This window comes from Strix aluco, chromosome 3 (genome assembly GCF_031877795.1).
Source record: "Strix aluco isolate bStrAlu1 chromosome 3, bStrAlu1.hap1, whole genome shotgun sequence".
Taxonomy (NCBI): domain Eukaryota; kingdom Metazoa; phylum Chordata; class Aves; order Strigiformes; family Strigidae; genus Strix; species Strix aluco.
The window spans coordinates 102,657,467-102,677,653 of NC_133933.1; the positions used below are offsets into that span (position 1 = coordinate 102,657,467).

Genomic DNA, 20,187 nt, shown 5'->3' on the forward strand with positions numbered 1-20,187 from the left:
TATATTCAAGAAAGGCAAGAAGGAGGATCTGGAAAACTGTGGACCAGTCAGCCTCACCCCAGTCCCTGGGAAGGTGATGGAGCACATAATCCTTGAAACCGTTTCCACACACGTGTTGGGAAAGGAGGTGATTTGGAGCATGGATTTACAAAGGGGAAAGCACGTGTGACAGTAGAATTCAGTGGGATGACCGGGTTGACAGATAATGGGAGAGCTGTGGATGTTGCTTATCTTGACTTTAGTAAGACTTTAGACACTATTTACCATAACAACCTCATAGACAAAACTGGCTGAACTGCCAGGCACAAAGACCAGCTGGCGGTTGGTCAGTGGTGGTGTACCCACAAGGTCAGTAAGGAAGGCCAACAGCATCCTGTACTGCATTAGGAAGAACATCAACATCTAGTTGAGGGAAGTGATCCTTCCCCTCTACTCAGTACTTGTAAGACACATCTGGAGTGCCATGTCCTCTTCTGGGCTCCCCCAGTACAAGAGAGACATGGGTAAACTAGAGAGAGTCCAGCAAAAGGCCACTAAGGTGATCCAGGGACTGGAACATCTCCATATGAGGAAACCCAGAAAGGGCTGGGACTCTTCAACTTGGAGAAGAGAAGGCTTAGCAGGATCAATGTGTGTAATACTGGCATGGGGGAAGGGGATCAGGGATTGGGCACAGGTAAAGAGGACAGAGCCAGACTCTTCTCACTGGTGCCCAGTCAAAGGACAAGAGGCAACAGACACAAACTGAAATACAGGAAAGTCCATTTAAATGTAAGAAAAAACTTATTTTGCTGTTAGTGTGATTGAACACTGAAACAGGTTGCCCAGAAAGGTTGTGGGGAGTGTCCATCCCTGGAGACAGCCAAAACGCAACCTGACGAGGGCCTGAGCAGCCTGCTGTGGTTGACCCTGCTTTGAGCAGGGAGGTTGAACTAGATGATCTCCAGAGGTGCCTTCCAACCTCAGTAATTTTGTCAATTTCCAGATTTTTTTTGTGTGCTTATATGCACACAAAAGTTCCCTCAAAGTCCCTCAAAGTTGGGGCGTAAGTAGGTGATTTTGACAGTAAAATTGAACAAAAGTATACATAAAAATGTACACCGGTTACTCTGCGCTTAGGGTAAATTCTTAGAGCACACTGAGCTACCTCTTGTCTTTTCTCAGACCTAAATTCCTTGACTTCAGGGTCACTGCTGAAGAGAAAATGCACAGAAAAGTGGACAGATGCTATTGGAAGGACACTATGAGTGAGGGCCAAAGAAGAAATCTGACAGTCACCTGCAAGGACCACTTTTAAAACTGTCCAAGCACACACTGAGCAGCCTGAGTGTGTATGAACAGGTGAATTCAGTACTCTGGTGAATGTAAAAGACATAAAAATGATTTGCATCTAAGGATGAAGAAAGATTAAAAATAGTAGTAGTCAAATAGTTTTGCAGAGGTGGAAGAATTGACTCTGCAGGAGTTTGCCAAAACTAGGTTAGAAAACCACACGGAGTTCCTTTTAAAAAAAGGAACTGTTCAACAAATTAATTCAGAATTTACTCAAAGGCATTGATGTGAAGGAAGCAGCGGTTTGAAGAAACAGTTTGGACCATATCAGAATATTCCCATTGTTCAGGTTTGAAGATAAGATGATGGTGCATTAGAAGGCAGGTACATGGGCTAAAGTGCTGGATGAAAGAGTGGATAAGGCTTAAAGAGAAGTGCAAGAGAGATAGAAAGATGGGTGAACATGATATTTGGTCTAATAAATAAAAATGATAGAACAAAAAAATGCCCTATTGCCTTCAATTCAAGTGACAACAGGTAGCACTGTTTCTTTGACTATTTTAAAAAATGTATTTATTTTGCATAAATTACATTACAGTATGTAACTTTTCATACTTGTCATTTTTCTGCCTGACATCTTCAGTGAAAGTCATCATCCCCCCATCATGTTATATAGCAATGACATTACTGTGTTCAGTTTGGGGCCCCTCACTACAAAAAGAACACTGAATTACTCGAGCGTGTCCAGAGAAGGGCAACGAAGCTGGTGAAGGGTCTGGAGCACATGTCGTACGAGGAGCGGCTGAGGGAACTGGGGTTGTTTAGTCTGGAGAAGAGGAGGCTGAGGGGAGACCTCATCGCCCTCTACAGCTACCTGAAAGGAGGTTACAGAGAGCTGGGGATGAGTCTCTTTAACCAAGTAATAAGTGATAGGACACGAGGTAATGACCTCAGGTTGCACCAGGGAAGGTTTAGACTGGATATTAGGAAGCATTTCTTTACAGAACGGGTAGTTAGGCATTGGAATGGGCTGCCCAGGGAGGTGGTGGAGTCCCCATCCCTGGAGGTGTTTAAGAATCTAGTTGACGTAATGGTGAGGGATATGGTGTAGTTGGGAACGGTCAGTGTTAGGTTAATGGTTGGACTAGGTGATCTTCAAGGGCTTTTCCAACCTTGATGATTCTGTGATTCTGTGACGTTAAAATTGACATTCAGTGGCTTGTCTTCTGTAGCTACAATTCTGGGCAATAACAAAAGTGCTGCCACCACTAAGTGGTTCTTTGAGGGGGTGAATGTGAGAATTAAAACTAGAATGGATAGAAATAAGATAGGCAGCGAGCAGAAGAATGGCTGAAAAAGTTTCAAGACAGACTTCAGAACTGCATTATTTCTTATCCAAATCTGTTATAACGCTTCTGTTGCAGATGATTCATAATAGACTCAATTTTGCTTGTTCTTTTGTCCTTCATTTAAGAGTTCCCTAAAAGCATAGTCACATTTTTTAATTCAGGAAATCTTAGTAATATAGGAAGTTTAAACAAACAAACAAACAAACCAAAAATGTTGCTGACAGTTTAAAAATGGCTCATTAGAAATGAATGTGAAGACTGCCATTGTTAGCTACAGATTAGATGATTAGGTATTTCATGCATCAGAAGTGTCTAATATATGCACAAAGGAATGAAATTTAGAAAGGATTATGGACATTGCAACTGACATTATATCCTGTTGAACCGTGGAGAATGGGTAATAAACAGTTCCACATAAAAGGACAGGATGTAGATCCCCATTCACTTTACTATAAAATCTGTATTTTTTTCCTTTGATTTGAAAGTTTATTAGTAAAACCTACACGTTGCACTTGTTAGAACAGATTTCATCGGTTTCATAAGTATTGTTCTTTTTACCTACCTTCTTAAAGCAATTCTACAGTTGTTAAGAGTCAAAATTTTTGTAAATTAATTGTGTCAGTTTTAACGTCAAGGTGTTGCCTGTGTTTATTTTGTACTGAAATAACTTTGCAGCCAAAACAAAAGCAAGATTTCATCTTCAATTATGAGGCTTTTTCTTTTGAAGTAGAGAAAGATTTTTAGAGAATGGCAGTCACAATTTCCTTATTACTAACAATGTACAAGGCTATTTTGCAGACAGCATTTTCTCTATTTTGGGAGATAAGAGGGAGAAAATGAAGCCTGACTAGATATTTAGCTATAGTGTAGATGAGTACATTTTAGTTATGTCAAGCAGTTCAGCAGTGAAATACTGTCTAACCCAGACAGCATTGATTTCCATCACTGTTGCTTGGATGCCTTAGATGAGTAGATTATATTACTGTCATTAGGGCACTGTGGTGATGAAGATAACATATGTGAAAAAGAATTCTGCAAGACTATTAACGGAATAGAGTAATATCTATCATTTGTGAAACTGGCAGTATATGGCCTATAGCTAATGGAAGAAAAAGAAAGAGTTTTGTTTTGTTTTGTTTTTCCATTTAAGACGTGGTAAAAGACATTATTACTTTTCTTTTAAAAAATATATTTTCTTAAAAAAAGATTGTGCTAGCAACTACAAAATTGGTTTTGGAGAAGAGTATAATTGTATGTTTAGAAAATACATGTTTGAAAAAGTATGAATTATTCAGCTAAAGCAGTTGCACCTTTGAAATGGTTGTGTATAAATGATAGTACAATATGAGATATATGAATACGAAACATGTACAAATTATGTGAAATGATTCTAGTATAAGTAAACTGTCCACAATACATAATAAGAAAATCAAGATCATCTTCCCCACCACTAGTTTCTATGGGTAATCAAATTTTAGTTGTCTTTTTGGATTTGCCTGGGATTTAAGCTGTTGTGTTCTCTTAGATTGAAATAAGTATTATAGGAAAGTTTAATGAGACTGCAATTACAGATAGTACACTATTAGAGGTTCTTTATAAAGCAGTGCTTGCTCTTCAGCAACGTAACAGACTAATGCAGGATCTGTAATTCTCCTATTTGCTTCCACCAAATGCCAGTTTGGATGTGTGAAAAAAATCTATCACAATTATAATAGGAAACCTTTATCTTTGAAGGTCACAAATAGAGAAAAGGGAGCACAAATACAAAAGTCACACCTCTCTGAGCATCCATAAGTATTGTTATGTCTGTTTCTTAGGCTTGTTCATTCCATATCTGGAAGGGGCAGTCATAAAATTTTCATAGGTTTGCTCTATTGAAATAACTCAGTGAGACAGCCATAGTAGAAAGTTGGAATGTTTACATTACAGTAGATATCAAAGGTCATTTAAAATAATTTTTGTTGTTTGCTTTTATAGCTTTATATAAGAACAATAATCGTTTTAAGGATAAAGCTATTTTTGAAATGCAGGTTTCCAGGACATGATGAGTCAAATTTTGTTTTGTAACAGAATTGGTAGTAGGGAAATTTCTACCTCATCTTTTGACTGCAGTATTTGAGCAGCATATTGAGAAATGCTGTTTGAGTTGAACTTAAAAATGCTTACTTTTGCTCTTTTCCTATTGTTTATATGCTTGGAGGTTGTGGCACTCCTTTATGAAAAGCTTCATGGGTTTACATAAATAATTCTTCTTAGGCAAACTTAAGCAAGGCCTGTGTGAGGTGATCTATGTTGAAGTTAGCATTGTGAGAATTGTTCACATGCTAAGTGATTCACCAGATAAACTTATGTATAATTCACTGCTGCTGAGTGTTGAAAATGCTTGAATAGTGCTCTTAAAATGTATAAACGTTAGTACTTATGCTTAAGTGATGTTCTGATGACCTGATGTATTCTGCTGTACTAAATACCACAGCTATCTTTGGTTATCAGTTGTTTACAGACACCTAATTGGTTCTAGGCAGAAAGCACTCAATGTGTTCTACTTTGGAATGCAAAAAAAAAAAAAAAAAAAAGAAGAAGAAAATTATTTAACATGGAACAGTAATCCATTTGTTCAAAGACACGGGTTTTTATGCCATTGCTTCCATTCCTGGATTTGATAGTGCTTTGATGTCAGACTGAGGCAAAGACATACAGTTTCTTCTGTGATATACCTCCTTGGAGCTTGAGTACACCCAAGGTAAAGATCAAGTGACAATCCTGAAAGTAGGTTAAAAAAGAGGCATGGAACATTGAAAAAAAAAGCAGATAAAGACATCTTGCTTAAATGACAGAAGTGTTTGCAGAGTTCAGAAACAGTCAGAAACATGAGGGAGAGAAATGTTTCTTTGTCTCATCTGTTCAAATCATTATGCAGAGGTCATTTTCATAAACTTCTGAATTGGTGTGCATTACATTCAATTATTTTTCCTGTCAAATTTTCTAAATGTCTCAGTAATCTATCCTCAGGGTTAAATTCGTATTGCTCATGCTTCATAAAATTTCAGAGTTGCGGCATGCCATCTACCATTTCATGTTGCTGTGCTAATTATTGCTAATAAAGATTAGCAATTGTAATTACCTTTACTTGGTCTTCTTTTGTTGCCTGTGGTGGAAGAAGCAGACCAGGAGAGATCTCCTTTACTCCCCAAGAGCAAAAGTACCTTCCGTTGTTTGCACTCTACCCAAAGAGTTCATTTTTCTTTTCTGTAATCAGTGCCATCTCTATATACTAGGTGAAGAGCTTTGAGGTCAATTGACAGAACCACTGTTGCATTGCTAAACTTTCCAAATTTAACAAATGTCTCTCCTGCAGGGGCTGTTACCTGCTTGCAGGTAATAGCTCTTATTTTTTCATTGCAGCATTCTTCTTCCTTTCGGGTTTCTCAGGTCAAAGAGGACTTGTCTCAGAATCAATGTACTAAAACACAGTAAGAGTTACCTGTAACTCTCAGAAAATATCAGAACAATATGAACTAAAAAAAGGCATTGTTGTGGTTTAACCTGGCAGGCAGCTAAACACCACTCAGCTGTTCACTCATTTCCCCCACAGTGGGATGGGGTAATTGGAAAAAAGGTAAAACTCATGGGTTGAGATAAAGACAGTTTAATAGAACAGAAGAGGAAGGGAAAATAATAACAATGATAAAAGAATGTACAGAACAAGTGATGCACAATGCAGTAGCTCACCGCCTCCTGACCAATGTCCAGCCAATCCCCGAGCAGTGGGCCACCACCCCCCAGCCAACTCCCCTCAGTTTTATGGTTCAGCATGATGTCATATGGTATGGAATACACCTTTGGCCAGTTTGGGTCGGCTGTCCTGGTTGTGTCCCCTCCCAGCTTCTTGTCCCACCCCAGCCTCTGCTGGCAGGGCAGTATGAGAATCTGAAAAGTCCTTGACTTAGTGTAAGCACTGCTCAGCAACAACTAAAACATCAGTGTGTTGTCAACATTATTCTCACCCTAAATCCAAACCAGCACTGTACCAGCTGCTAGGAGGAAAATTAACTTCATCCTAGCTGAAACCAGGACAGGCATTGAACTAATTTCCATATCAACTAGGTGCTTTACACTGAAATCTAGTAGAGATTAAGAGATTCCAAGGGGAAATAATGCTGAAGGTACCAGTTCCCATAGGTGCAGCAAGAAAACCAGTAGTCAGGTTTGTCATCAAAGGCTGGCATTAAATTAAGATGGAGGAGCACAAGTAAACAGGCAACTAAGGAGATGGAAGACCTTTGTTCAGGAATGCTTCAAAGATGGAGAGTCTTCCAGACAGCTGATTTCTTCAACATCTGAGCTCTAACAGATTAGCTTTATGTAACATCAGCTTCTTGGATGCAGCATGACAACCGATTCCCTCTGATTCTTGAAAAAATGAAATAATACTTCTTTTTTCTCTACCAGAGTGAATCACTACCATCCAACATACTGGAGGTAGATTCTTTACTTACTGTTCACCATAACAGTGATTCACAGATACTGTGTTTTCACAAATGAAGTTTTTTCTCTCTGGCAGACTCAATCTTTGGAGATTTTTAAAACAAGTTGTAAAAATATTAAAACTACCAAATCATCACATAATAAAACAGGAACTTCCTTCTCCTAAATTCCCCAAGTTATATCAGAAGGGTATCACAGTCACATGAAAATTTTGGAATGCAGCTTAGCAAGTTAAAGTTATCCTGTTAAAAAGGATGCAAATTATGTATTTTCCCTCTGATGCATGGAGTCTTGAGTTACCTTGTTGCTGTTGTACTGATTGTTGTTGTTGTTGTGGGATGAAGGACACATATAGGCAAAGAATGCAGCTCTTGATGTTAGTGACAACACATGGTAACATAAAAAGGAATGAATGTCCTTTTCCCTTTGCATTTTGTCAGGAACAGAAGGAAGTCTAGAGCAGGTTTACTTAGTAGATGATGTTACTCAAAAGAGCAGCTTCACATGCCAGAATGCAGACACCCTATATGGGTGTCTGCAGTAATTCAAAAAATTAACACTGCTAATCAGAAAATCGTTTTACACACTGAACACAAATTTAGACAGATCTTTCTTTGTCTTTACCCTGCATTGTGTGCTAACTTGCTAAACTGCATTCCAAAATTTTCACATGATATGATACCCTTCTGATATAACTTGGGGAATTTAGGAGAAGGAAGTTCCAATTGTTTTAAGGGATGATTTGGTAGTTTTAATATTTTTATAATTTGTTTTTAAAAACTTGAATATGATAAGTAGCTTTTCTTAGCACCCTAGATAATAACCAAAAGTGTACAGGAAAAATAAAAAAAACCCCTCCCAAAACATGAAAAACTTTTTTTGTAATTTTTAATTAATTTCTGCTGCATCTAAAACAGGAGTTTCAGGAGGTAAGGCTGATGGGAAGGAACTTTACCAATTGTTGTCTACGTGGTCACGGTCTATGAACAAGACTGTTGATACCGAACCATATTGTGTTTTCTGGTTCTAAGCCATATAACCTGAGTGACAGTAATAATGCTCAGTTTTACTTGTTTTGTTGTCTTCCTTAATTAAAAGTATTCAAAGTATTCAGTGTTTGTGCTTTTTCCAACACAAACTTTCCTTCTAATGTGACTGCCCTCTAGTGACAGTTTTAGTGGTGATTTTTAATTATTTTAATGTTTCCCAGACGAAACAAAAAACAATGTAATTTCATCTGGCTTTGTAGATAGGAGGATTTGCTGCAAAATCCTTCTTGAGATAAATATGCAAATAGTTTGACTGATCTGAAAAGGAACTTGGTATACCTCATCTCTGTGATCCAGTAGTCTGAAAGTTGCATCCAGTCTGATGTAAGATGTATCTTGTATTTTGATTTAGAAAAATGGAAAAAGAAAAAAAGCTGCATTAAAAAATTGGAAGTTGAAAGTTGAAATGCACTTTGTAGGATGTAAAATTGTGTCTCCTAAACCAGAAAAGTGTGCATTTCAGCTGAATTACAGCTTAAAGTAAAAGCTGAAGTATAGCTTGCTGTCTCATTGGGCTGAACGTTCCCTTGTGACTGTGTGAACTCATTGCTTCAAATAGAGGATTAAGGAAAAAAATGTCTGGAAAACAAGCAAATACAACTTTGTCTATTTGTTCCTCTAAAACATTTTTTCCTGAATACACAGAATATTAGGAATAAATTTCAGTTATTGTTAGTAAAAGGAAAAATGTGAGCAGAGCATTATGGGAGCAAAAGTATACAGATCAGAGAAATATATCCTAAAAAAATGAGACAAAGGACAAGGATAAAAAGGCTGAAACAATTAAACTGGGAGGGAATGAAAACTACCTCAGCCCTCTGAAGTTTTTCTGTATGCGTAAAACATGCAAATTATACACTATTATAGTAGCAGAAACAAACTTTTTATCACTCTTACCAGCAATATACCTCCCAAATGCTTTTTTCTCTAGTTTGTGGTCAATATCTGCTTCTATTTCCAGCTTTAAGAACAAGCCAAAGGGGTTCAGCATATTGTATTTGCAGAATTTATTTATCTATTTGTATTCTTGTTTTCTATGGAAAAGGGTTAATCCTTCTGATATCTAATTCAGAAATCTAAAACCAGAAAAAGATGTATCAATCTGTCTACAGAATGAGAAAATACAAATAACTTTTTTAACATGTGCATCAGGAATATATTCTAAAACTATAGTTCTAGCTTTTGAAAACACTAAAAAATGAGGAGAAATCAAGCAGTTTCTGTGGAGTCTCCTGTTTATGGTATACTTTGAGTAGGACATGATGAAAATTAGACAGTTACATATCTGATACACTTCAGTTTTATGCCTGCTTTTTAAAAGACAATTATATGTATTGCTTCAATGCTCGGGAATATGTAAAGCTAGAGGGAATAAGTATTTATTATTTTGGTTGTAATTATTAAAATTACATAAGCTCTACCAGATCCACATACCAAAAAACTCTTAAAACCATTTCTTCTTCAGTTCTATGAGAAATTTATGTGAAACTGTTCACTGCTGGACTACCTTTTTAGTAAAGGAATACATCTGCCTCTGAAATATCAGGGATTCATAGCATATCAGACTGAAGAAGATAATATAGTTTAAAAAAAACCAAAAACAAAACAACAAACAATCTATGGAATTGAATTTTTTAAAGTAGCTGAATTATTTAGACTGTTAGGTAGTGTTTTTAAATTTGAGGAAAATGGTTTGTCCAGGTAGTTCTTTGTGTGTCTGATAGAGAGCTCTTAAGTTCATAAACCTACCTGCACTATTTCCTTTATAGCAAATGATGGCTGAGATAGTGCAGTACTTTCACAGTGCCCAGCACCCCTTACAACAGTCAGGTGGACCTCGGGGATTGGTTGTACACCTGCACTGAACTGTATGATTCACTTCAGGAGCTTGAAGTAGAAAGCACTGGTGTGGAAATGATCTTCCTGTTATTCACATTAACCAAAAGTTTTCTGTCACACCTCAGAAAAGGGCAATGAGTGAGCAAGTTTATAACACAGCATTTTCATTTCAGGAGTTAATTGGTCCTGCCTTCTTAACCACAGCAATAAAAGAAATAGGATTTTTAGTCTTTACCATTATTACCCTTTATGACTTTGCCTCAATCATTTAAAAATTCTACCCCATTGCTGCTTCATAAAGTTTACTATGTATGTCCCATGTTAAGAGTATGTAAAAAAAGAACAGAATAAATACTACTATTACTCTTGTAATGTAGATCAGACTAAGAAACTAGTTTCATCCTCAGTCTTGGGTGCTTCCCTGTCACAGCCCACTTCCTTCTCCTGGGCTGCCAGCTGTAGCCTGGCTGTGGTCCCCAGCCCTCCCAGCACGAAGGGCTGTGGTTTGTCAGTCAGTGACTGCAGGGGAGAGAGGGTGTCACCCGCTCCTACAGGGGCTATTCCCAGCGTTGAAGCTGGAGCGGGAGAGGCAGCAGTCACTGGGTCCCAACACAGGGGCTAAACAAAAGCCACCCAGCTCAGGCCTGGCAAGGCTTGAGCCCCTGTACTGCCAATCAGCATACAGCAGAAGGCTTTATACAAGCAGTGTCAAAAGTCTAGAATCATCAAATCTTAGAATGGTTTGGGTTGGAAGGGACCTTGAAGATGACCTAGTTCCACCCCCCCTGCCATGGGCAGGGACACCTTCCACTAGACCAGGTTGCTCAAAGCCCCGTCCAACCTGGCCTTGAACACTTCCAGGGAGGGGGCATCCACAACTTCTCTGGGCAACCTGTTCCAGTGTCTCCTTACATCTAATCTAAGTGTATCCTTTTCAGTTTAAAACCATTACGCCTCGTTCTATCACTACATGCCCTTGTAAAAAGCCCCTCTCCAGCTTTTTTGTAGGCTGCCTTTAAGTACTGGATGGCCACTATAAGGTCTCTTCAGAGCCTCCTCTTCTCTAGGCTGAACAACCCCAACTCTCTCAGCCTTTCTTCATAGGAAAGGTGCTCCAGCCCCTTGATCGTCTTCGTGGCCTCCTCTGGACTCACTCTAACAGGTCCATGTCCTTCTTATGTTGGGGGCCCCAGAGCTGGACACAGTACTCCAGGTGGGGTCCACCTCTCAAGCCTGTCAAGGTCCCTCTGGATGACATCCCTTCCCTCCAGCGTGTTGACCGCACCACACAGCTTGGTGTCATCAGCAAACTTGCTGAAGGTGCACTCAATCCCACTGTCCATGTTGCCAACAAAGATGATAAGCAGCACTGGTCCCAGCACTGACCCCTGAGGAACACCACTTGTCACAGCTCTCCCCTTGGACACCAATCCATTGACCAAAACACTTTGAGTGCGACCATCCAGCCAATTCTTAACCACTGAGTGGTCCGTCCATCAAATCCATGTCTCTCCAGTTTAGAGGCAAGGATGTCATGTGGGACAGTGTCAAATGCTTTGCACAAGTCCAGGTAGATGATGTCAGTTGCTCTTTCCTTTTCCACCAGTGCTGTAACCCAGTCATAGAAGGCCACCAAATTTGTCAGGCGCGATTTGCCCTTAGTGAAGCCATGTTGGCTGTCACCAATGACCTTATTTTCCATGTGCTTTAGTATAGTTTCCAGGAGGATCTGCTCCATGATCTTTCCAGGCACAGAGGTGAGGTCAGTAGTTCCCAGGGTCCTCCTTTTTAACCTTTTTAAAAATTGGCATGATGTTTCCCTTTTTTCAGTCACTGGGGACTTTCCCTGACTGCCATGACTTTTCAGCTGTGATGGAGAGTGGCTTGGAAACTACATCAGCCAATTCCCTCAGGACCCTGGGGTGCATCTCATCGAGTCTTATGGACTTAGGTACGTTCAGGTTCCTGAGGTGGTCTAAAACCAGTCCCTGCCATGAGGTTCAGAGGCTTGAGGGATGTGGGAAGAGAGATTAGCATTGAAAACTGAGGCAAAAAAAATGTTGAATATCTCAGCCTTCTCTGTGTTGCTGTCACCAGTTCCCCTGTCTCATTTATCGCAAAAGTACATTTTCTTTAATTTTTCTTTTCTGGCCAACATACCTGTAAAAGTCCTTCTTATTATTCTTTGCATCCCTTGCCAAATTCAGCTCCAAATATGCCTTAGCTTTCCTAATCCCATCCTACACATCCGGGCAGCATCCTGTATTCTTCTCAGGATACATGTCCCTTGTTCCATTGCCTGTGCATTTCCTTCTTACATTGCAGTTTGTCCAGGAGGTCATTTACTAAAGCCATGCTGGGGTCCTGCCTTCTTTGCTTGATTTCTTACATGTGGAAATCAAGAGCTGTTGTGCTCTAAAAGAAAATGTCCTTAAAGAGCTGCCAGTTCTGTTAAACTCTTTTGTCCGAGGACAGTTTTCTAGGGGTTCCCATCTATTAGTTCCTTAAACAGCTGGAAGTTTGCTCTTCTAAAATTCAAGTCCTAACTCTACTCATCAACTGGCCCATATCTCTCAAGATTCTGAATTCCATCAGGGCATGAGCATTGCAGCCCAGGCTGCCACCAATCTTTACCTTAATTAGTTAATCTGTGTCACATTTGGTTGGTTACAAATGGAGAGCTCTAGGAAGAAAGTAGAGAAGGAATCACAGAATCACAGAATCATCTAGGTTGGAAAAGACCTTGAAAATCATCTAGTCCAACTATTAACCTAACACTGACCATTCTCAACTACACCATATCCCTAAGCACTATATCCCTAAGCACTAAGAGCTATGTCAACCTGAAATAATAATGGAAATGAGGGTAAAGGGAGGCTCACGTGAATTCAGAGGAGAGACATGGGTGAAAATTTGAGGAGGACATCTAGGATTGACATATGAGAACGGAGAACTAGTAGCAGTGGAAGAACATCAGAGATAAACTCATAACAGGGCTTTTGCAGGTGAAAGCTGGTGGAGCATGTAAGATGGGTCAGATAGCCTGAGGAAGAAAGACTGTGTTAAGTTTTCAGAGAATATAAGAAATGTTTATGGGAGGAAAGAGAGAGAAAAACGAATATTTGAAGCCTCTGTGGTGACTGGAAGTGTATGTTTTTGGAGTTTTGTGGTGTGTATTGGTGCTCTAAATTCAAAGTTGTGCATGTACTGAAAGTGAGCTCTCATTTTACTACTTCAGATGGTCCAATAGCCTCTAGCTTACAAGGAATAAATTCATCACTGAGCACTGTGGTTTTTCAGGCTGTTAGTTGATTTGATTGAATGCACCAGACAACATAAACTCTTACTGTAGAATGAACCATTGTTGCGTGTATTGTATAGCTAAGAGGCCAACCTAAACTTTACTGAATATCTTGCCATTTCTCATAAAGATCCTGTCAAACAGAAGCAGTTGAATGATGGGCACAGTGTATCTCAGGGTTCAGTTTAGGATTCCTGTTGCTTTGACTGAACCACTAAGGAAAAAACAGTTGTGCTGCATCTTGAATATTGTACTTTTTTTGTGTAGAAACACCTGTATATGTGGCAACGGCAAGTGCTTTGACTGATATTTCCTGAAAATTTGGGACAAAGTACAAAGGACTGAAAATACCGCTTTCCTCTCTTTTTCTGCTGTAAGATGTCTGAAAGCAAAAAATGGCTCCTGTTTTGCTCTGGTATAAACATCTGTATTACTGCTTTTGTCAAGCTTTGGCATTTTTCCAGAGCTTCTAGCTGAGCTAGCTTGGAATGAGCCTACCAACAGGATTTTCTAATTGATAGTCACTTTAGAACTCTTAAGATTCAGAGTAGATTGCCTTTATGGTTGGCATGCTGAAAAAATGGCTTTGGCTCAGGGCAACTCTTGCCAATGTGTGTTAATAACTGATGGAAGGGATTGAAAAGGTGGAGGCAGACCCTTCTCAGTGATATCCAGTGACAGGACAAGAGGTAGTGGGCAAAAGCTGAAATACATGAAATTCTACTTTAAGATAAAAACCCCACTTTTTTTTTTTTTTTTTTTTTTTTTTTTGATATGAGGGTGTTCAGGTGCTAGAACAGTTTGCCCAGAGAGGTGGTGGAGTCTCCACCTTTGGAGATACTCAAAAACAGACTGCACGCAGACCTGAGAAACCTCTAGATGACTCTGTCTTGAGCAAGGAGGACTAGATGAGCCTCGGAGACTTTTTCCAACATCAACCATTCAGGGATTCTGAAGACTCTTCCCTGTTATTTGCTTCCTTAAAACCTGTAAGGTAGAACATAAAGCAGGTGATACCAATACATTTCACTGCAATGTGAGAAATAGAAAGGAAGTTTTCAAGTGGGTGAGAACCAAATAATTTAATACTTAACTCATCATATAGAGATAGAGGAAATTATAACATTAATATTAGTTTTTCTGGTTACCATTCATGACTATAGCTTGCAATTATTAACTCTGACTTTAATGTTTAAACAGGTAGTAAAATACAAAACCAAGGATATAATTTATATTGTATATTTTCATTACCTTCTCCTGTTATTTGGGCCTGTATGGAAGGCTCTTAAATCTATGGAGAGATGTATGGAAAGTCAACAGATAATACTTATGAAAGCTGATCTATATGTTGGAGGAGTTTTACACATGTCACAATCAAAGCACCTTGTGGAGTTTATATTATTAAAATGAATAATTTAAAGAAAATCATGCATGATTTGATTTTGTAATATCAGTTGAAGTATTTGGATTTGGTTATTTAAAAGAAAATACTTATATGGATTCTGGAAGAAGGGGAATTAGTTAAAATTAAGAATTTTTACATCTACGTAAATCTGTTTCTCTCATTAGAGAAGCACAAAAGTGCGTGCTTCCTTGCTAGTGTGTTATTTCTCTTTTTGAAGATGTTATAGATTATTCTACTGTTTAATAGAAGCTTTAGTTGTTTAAAATTGCAGTATCATTTCAACAGCTCGTCAAATTATTTTTCAACAAAAACTAACATTTTTGGCTTTTTTTTTCCCCCAAAGTTTTTCTCACAACTGATTGTAAAGAATAGAACAGAAAGAGTGGAACATGACTGTTCCTGATGTTTCTGATGAGTTATCTTCTTATTGTTGTACATAAAAGTTACAAAAAGAGGTATGCAGTTAGGGTATGAAAGGATAAGATGCTGTTTGCTGTATTGTGTAAGGGAAGTAAAATATTTTCATAGTTAATCTGGAAAGAGATTATATGCTTTATTTTTTTATAATTTTACAATTTTGTAATTTTTTCATAAATGCCAAAATTCTTTTAAGAATTGGAAAAAAATTAACCTCAGAATTTACGACTATTTCTGAATAAAGATAGTGATTTTGTTTGTTTTTAAGAGAGAATTTCTTTAATATTCTGAGTTTAGTGATGATAAAATTGTTTCAGATACCCAAAGTAACTTATGTATAAATATGTCTTTTAAATTTATATTTATTTAGCTTTATGTAAGTTTTAGACTGAATAAGCATCTTCTAGATTTACAGAGTTTCTAAAAATATTCTGACTATATGCCTAGCAAATACAGCAGAGAAATTTACAGGTCGTAGCAAACTTTCATGCTTAATGAGATTTTGATTAATATGTTTGATTAATATGATAGTTTATATATATATAACTCGCATCTTTAGATTGTTTTTATAAAATTTGGCATTTAAACACCAAATGTTGGCAAATAAGTTCAAAAAGTTTATATAATTTCTAAATGATTAAGGAATAAACACAAAGTTGCATACAGAACATCTGCCATATTTACATTTTTCTTTTTAGGAGGTATATGAAAACTTTATTTTGCTAGTGCTGTTAGAACTTTTCATCCGAGTTTACAAGTTGGAAAAAGAACAGGAAGAAGCTGAGTGATGACTATTTTCTTTTTTCGTTTGAGGATCCTAGAAATCATCTTGTTTTTTCTAATGTAGAGAATGAAGCCATTTTGAAAAAGACAGCTTGTTTGGGTTTTTGCCTTTTGATCAGTTTACAAGAATATCAGATATAGTAGCTTAATTGATAATCCGCAGTTAAAAAACTCTGCTGTATATTCTATACTTCTAACACCTATACTCCTAACACCTCCTTACCTTGTTTAACATTTCTCATTAAGACAAAATGTTGTCTTGATTCTTAAAACTGGGCCTTGACGTACATTTCTGTGTATTTTTTCACATTTAATGAAGGCACCAGCAACTTCTTAATAATACCGATAAGAGTACAGTAAAACTATGGTTTTAATTGTCTCCTTTGCATTAATATTGTCCTTTGCATCTTAGTTGGGAGCTGGCATGAAGCCAGAGTGGGACAGGCTAATTGTGTAGTGTAGATAACTGCTGTGTTCCAGTGATCTCCATCTGACATAATGTTCCCTGTGGCCATACGGAATAGATTTGATAACTCAAAGGAAGTTATCACAGAATCACAGAATCATTCAGGTTGGAAAAGACCCTTGGGATCATCGAGTCCAACCATCAGCCGTACTCTACAAAGTTCTCCCCTACACCATATCCCCCAGCATCTCATCTAAACGACCCTTAAACACATCCAGGGATGGTGACTCCACCACCCATATGAAACTCATTAGGGAAAAGGGAATGGAACATGTTTTATGTTTGCTCATCTGCACCTCAGTTACACCCATAACAGTTGGACCAGTTAAGAACTGAATCCCATTCTCCTAATATGAAGTGAAAGGCTCTCCATTTAATGAGCTTTCCAAGCTACAAATGAGACATAGACAAGATACTACATACTACTTTGAAATCAAGAAAAAAAGAGCAGCTGTAAAACAATTAACATCTATAATACTTGTTTTGATCTATGGACAGAGTGTTTTACTATGTTCAGTGTCAGTGATTTGGAGATAATTTATAATAGGGGCTCATACTTTTATAGATTGACTACTTAGGACAAAATTAAACAAAGCGCTGAGTAGTGGGTGCACTGTTATTCAGTGGGTGTTGCCTCTAGGTATCAAATTGATGCTACCATGTATAGCAAAAGCAGATATGTTTGTTGTGTGTAAATACAGAGTAACAAAACATTTATTTGTAACCATATTTCCAATAATGTATTTTGGGTGCTGTAACTGATAAATGAGTCCTGAAACGTGATTTTTGTCATAGTTACTTTAGGAATGCCTGAATGCGTTTTGATAGTTGCAACTATTTTTCCTCCCATGAAAAACATACAGTAACCTGATTTTTGAATCCTTATTGCTAAAATACTCAGGACTTTCAAATGATAAAGTTCCTTAGTAATACCCATTTCATTTCGTGTGACATGGAGATTATACCCCACAAACCAATTCCACAGAACATTAAAAATCCCAGCAAAAACTCTTGTGTTGGTTTTAAAGGGGCCATTTGTATATTGTGTGGCAAGCAATACCAAGTGCCTTATAGAATGGAACTACCTAATTGATTCTCCATTGAATGACCTGTTTATTATTTAAGAACAATTCCTTTTATCAAATTAGAACTATGAAGCTATATTTGAATGGTTAAATGCCCCAAATCAATATGAATCAAAACAGGTAAGAGCTGGTATAGTTAATCTTTCATATTGTCTCTTGTCCTGCAAAATAGTTGCAAATATATGTTGAATTTAATTCTATCTTCAGTGAAAGTAACAAGGATGTATGCCTTTTAAAGCACATAGAGCCTTCTTTTATTGCAGCTAATGAGGAAGTTTTCTCTGCAAACTTTGAAAACATGAGCAAATTGTTATCTTTGAATTTTTAGAACCTTCTCATATTCATGCTGTAAATAAAAATAGATATTTGTCTAATTCATGAAGCAGATTCTTTATAATCAGATGTAATGCAGGTTTTGGTCCAGTTCCTCTTATGTATTGTCAATAACAGGTATTCACAAGAGCATACAAAAAAGAGAAAGAACATCATGAAAAGAGGATTGTTCTAACCATTTACAGTGCCTTTGACCTCCTACCACCTTTCTTAAAAGTGTGCTGAGTGCTACCGGTGCATTTTAACCCAAACAATAACTTACCTACTTAGTTGTTTCACACATGTGAGAAGATGTCTTTCTAATCCTAAAGCTTAAAGAAATTTACATTCCATATTTGATAATTTGTGGTGGTGTTTCAATTTAAAGATGATCCATAATGATTCTGTCAGCATTAACTAAACTAGGTGGTTCTGCAAATGGATAAATCCTGTGATCTAGAAAAAGTCGTTTTGCTTTTGCTCAAATAAATTGTGGGAGAAAAACCTGAATATAACTGTATTCTTAGTGTAGTCTGATACAATTGGCAGAAAAAAAGCTATGCACAGAAAGGTTACGGATTTTTTTTTAATCTTTTATTTTTTAAAATAGAAATAGTTGGAACTGATAGGGCTAAATTGTTGATTTTCATTTTGCCACCATGTCAACTCTTTTTTTTATTTTAAAATTTTTTTCCAGATGCACATGTACAGCAGGGTGGACAGGGCCAGACTGCAGTGAAGATATAAATGAATGTGATTCTGAACCATGCTTGAATGGAGCCACCTGTTATGAATCTGTTAAGCAGGGACAGTTTGTATGCATTTGTCCTCCATTTTATACTGGTGACTTCTGTCATCAGCGCTTCAGTCCCTGTGAGCTGCCTTACAATCCATGCATAAATAATTCAACCTGCTTGGCACAAATCGATGGAAATCCAATGTGCATTTGCAAAACAGGTAAGAACTGGTATAGTTAATCTTTTCCATTGTCTGTTGCACTGCAGAAAAGTTGCAAATATTTGTGGCATTTAATGCTATCTTCAGCGAAAGTAACAATGTGTACCTTTCAAAGCACATAAAATCTTCATGAGATACAGCAGGTCTATCAGTTATGTTAAAAGATTGATAAGATACCTGTCAATTCACCTACTATTAATTTCTTATCTTACAGTACTTATTAAATCTTTGTCTGTTTAGATTCCAGCACTCAGAATTACTGAGTCAATTTACAACATAGAGATACACATGCATCTGGCCAGCAGAGCTGACAAAATAAATCGACAAAACAGGCAGAAATAGACAAAATATATGCAAATTGTTAAAAGTACAGAAATTGGAGCAAGCTGGAAATAGTTCCTTTTCCTGCTGAGCTTTCAGGAAGGCCTGGCACATCAAGGGAGTAATCTTCCCCTGCTTAATGGATAGAGCGGATTGCTTTCCATATGCACAACAAGCAAAATCACAACAGGTGCTGACAGCTTTCCTGGGCCATGGCTTAAAAGACACAATCTCTCCCTCGATGTACAAGAACTGCTAAGGTGAAACGGAGCAACAGTTTAACCATGCAGATCATTGCTATGCAATTCTGCATAGGAATTGAAGAACACTAACTAATTAAAACTGCAGTGAAGATTTAGGTAGGGAGAGTACAATTACTGAATTTGGAATTTAGGCAGGGTTTTGAAGTCATCACTTTCATACCTATAAATAGTAGAGATGTAGGGGTGTCCTAGGGACCAAGGATAGTAAATATATAGATTGCAATGTTACACCACAATAGTATTACTCATTGTTTACTGAGCTGCAAAGATATGGAGATAATACGTAGAAGTCAGCAGTATTTATAGCTTGGGGTTTTTTACTATTAAGGTAAAGGTTACCACAAGTTGCTGAGTTAAAAAAACAAAGTCACTTGGGGAAGTATGCAAGTTGCTATCGAAGCACCTTTTAGAAAAGCTACTTTTTAAAAGCAGCTTTTAATACAATGTATTGAAACCTTTTTCAGAAATTATTTTCAGAGACACATGTAGTTCAAGTCTTTTCTTAACATTACTCAGAAAAGTCATCTTTGCAAAACATTTTTGAGCACGGTTTCTCAAGAATCCAAAAAATTTACAGCCAAGATTCTCAGGGAACTTTGATGGAATCTTCAAGGATTCTTGAAGCTTGTAGCCAAGAATCTTCAGAGAACTAGCAGGGGAGTTACGCGAACCAGTAACATGCACTGCTAACAAATCTTGGAAAGTGGAAAATATTTCAGTATTGCATAATTCATGAAATGAGTTAAGTATTCATGCTAGGAAAAATGCAACCATTTATTCAGGACTCTTACCAAAAAAGGAGAGATGGTAAAATGAAGAAATTTAATTGAAAGCAGTTTATGGAAATCTATTTCTGCAGTTGTCTTTTATTTTCCTATTT

General features: G+C 37.5%; 1 protein-coding gene across 1 annotated transcript in view; it reads left to right on the top strand.

Moving 5' to 3' along the window:
- EYS (eyes shut homolog) overlaps window positions 1–20,187 on the top strand; it is a 1,110,009-nt gene that overhangs the window by 514,584 nt on the left and 575,238 nt on the right. Inside the window, exon 23 of the mRNA XM_074819828.1 lies at window positions 18,464–18,723. Within this exon, the coding sequence (XP_074675929.1) occupies window positions 18,464–18,723 (260 nt within the window). The remainder of the gene's footprint in view (window positions 1–18,463; window positions 18,724–20,187) is intronic.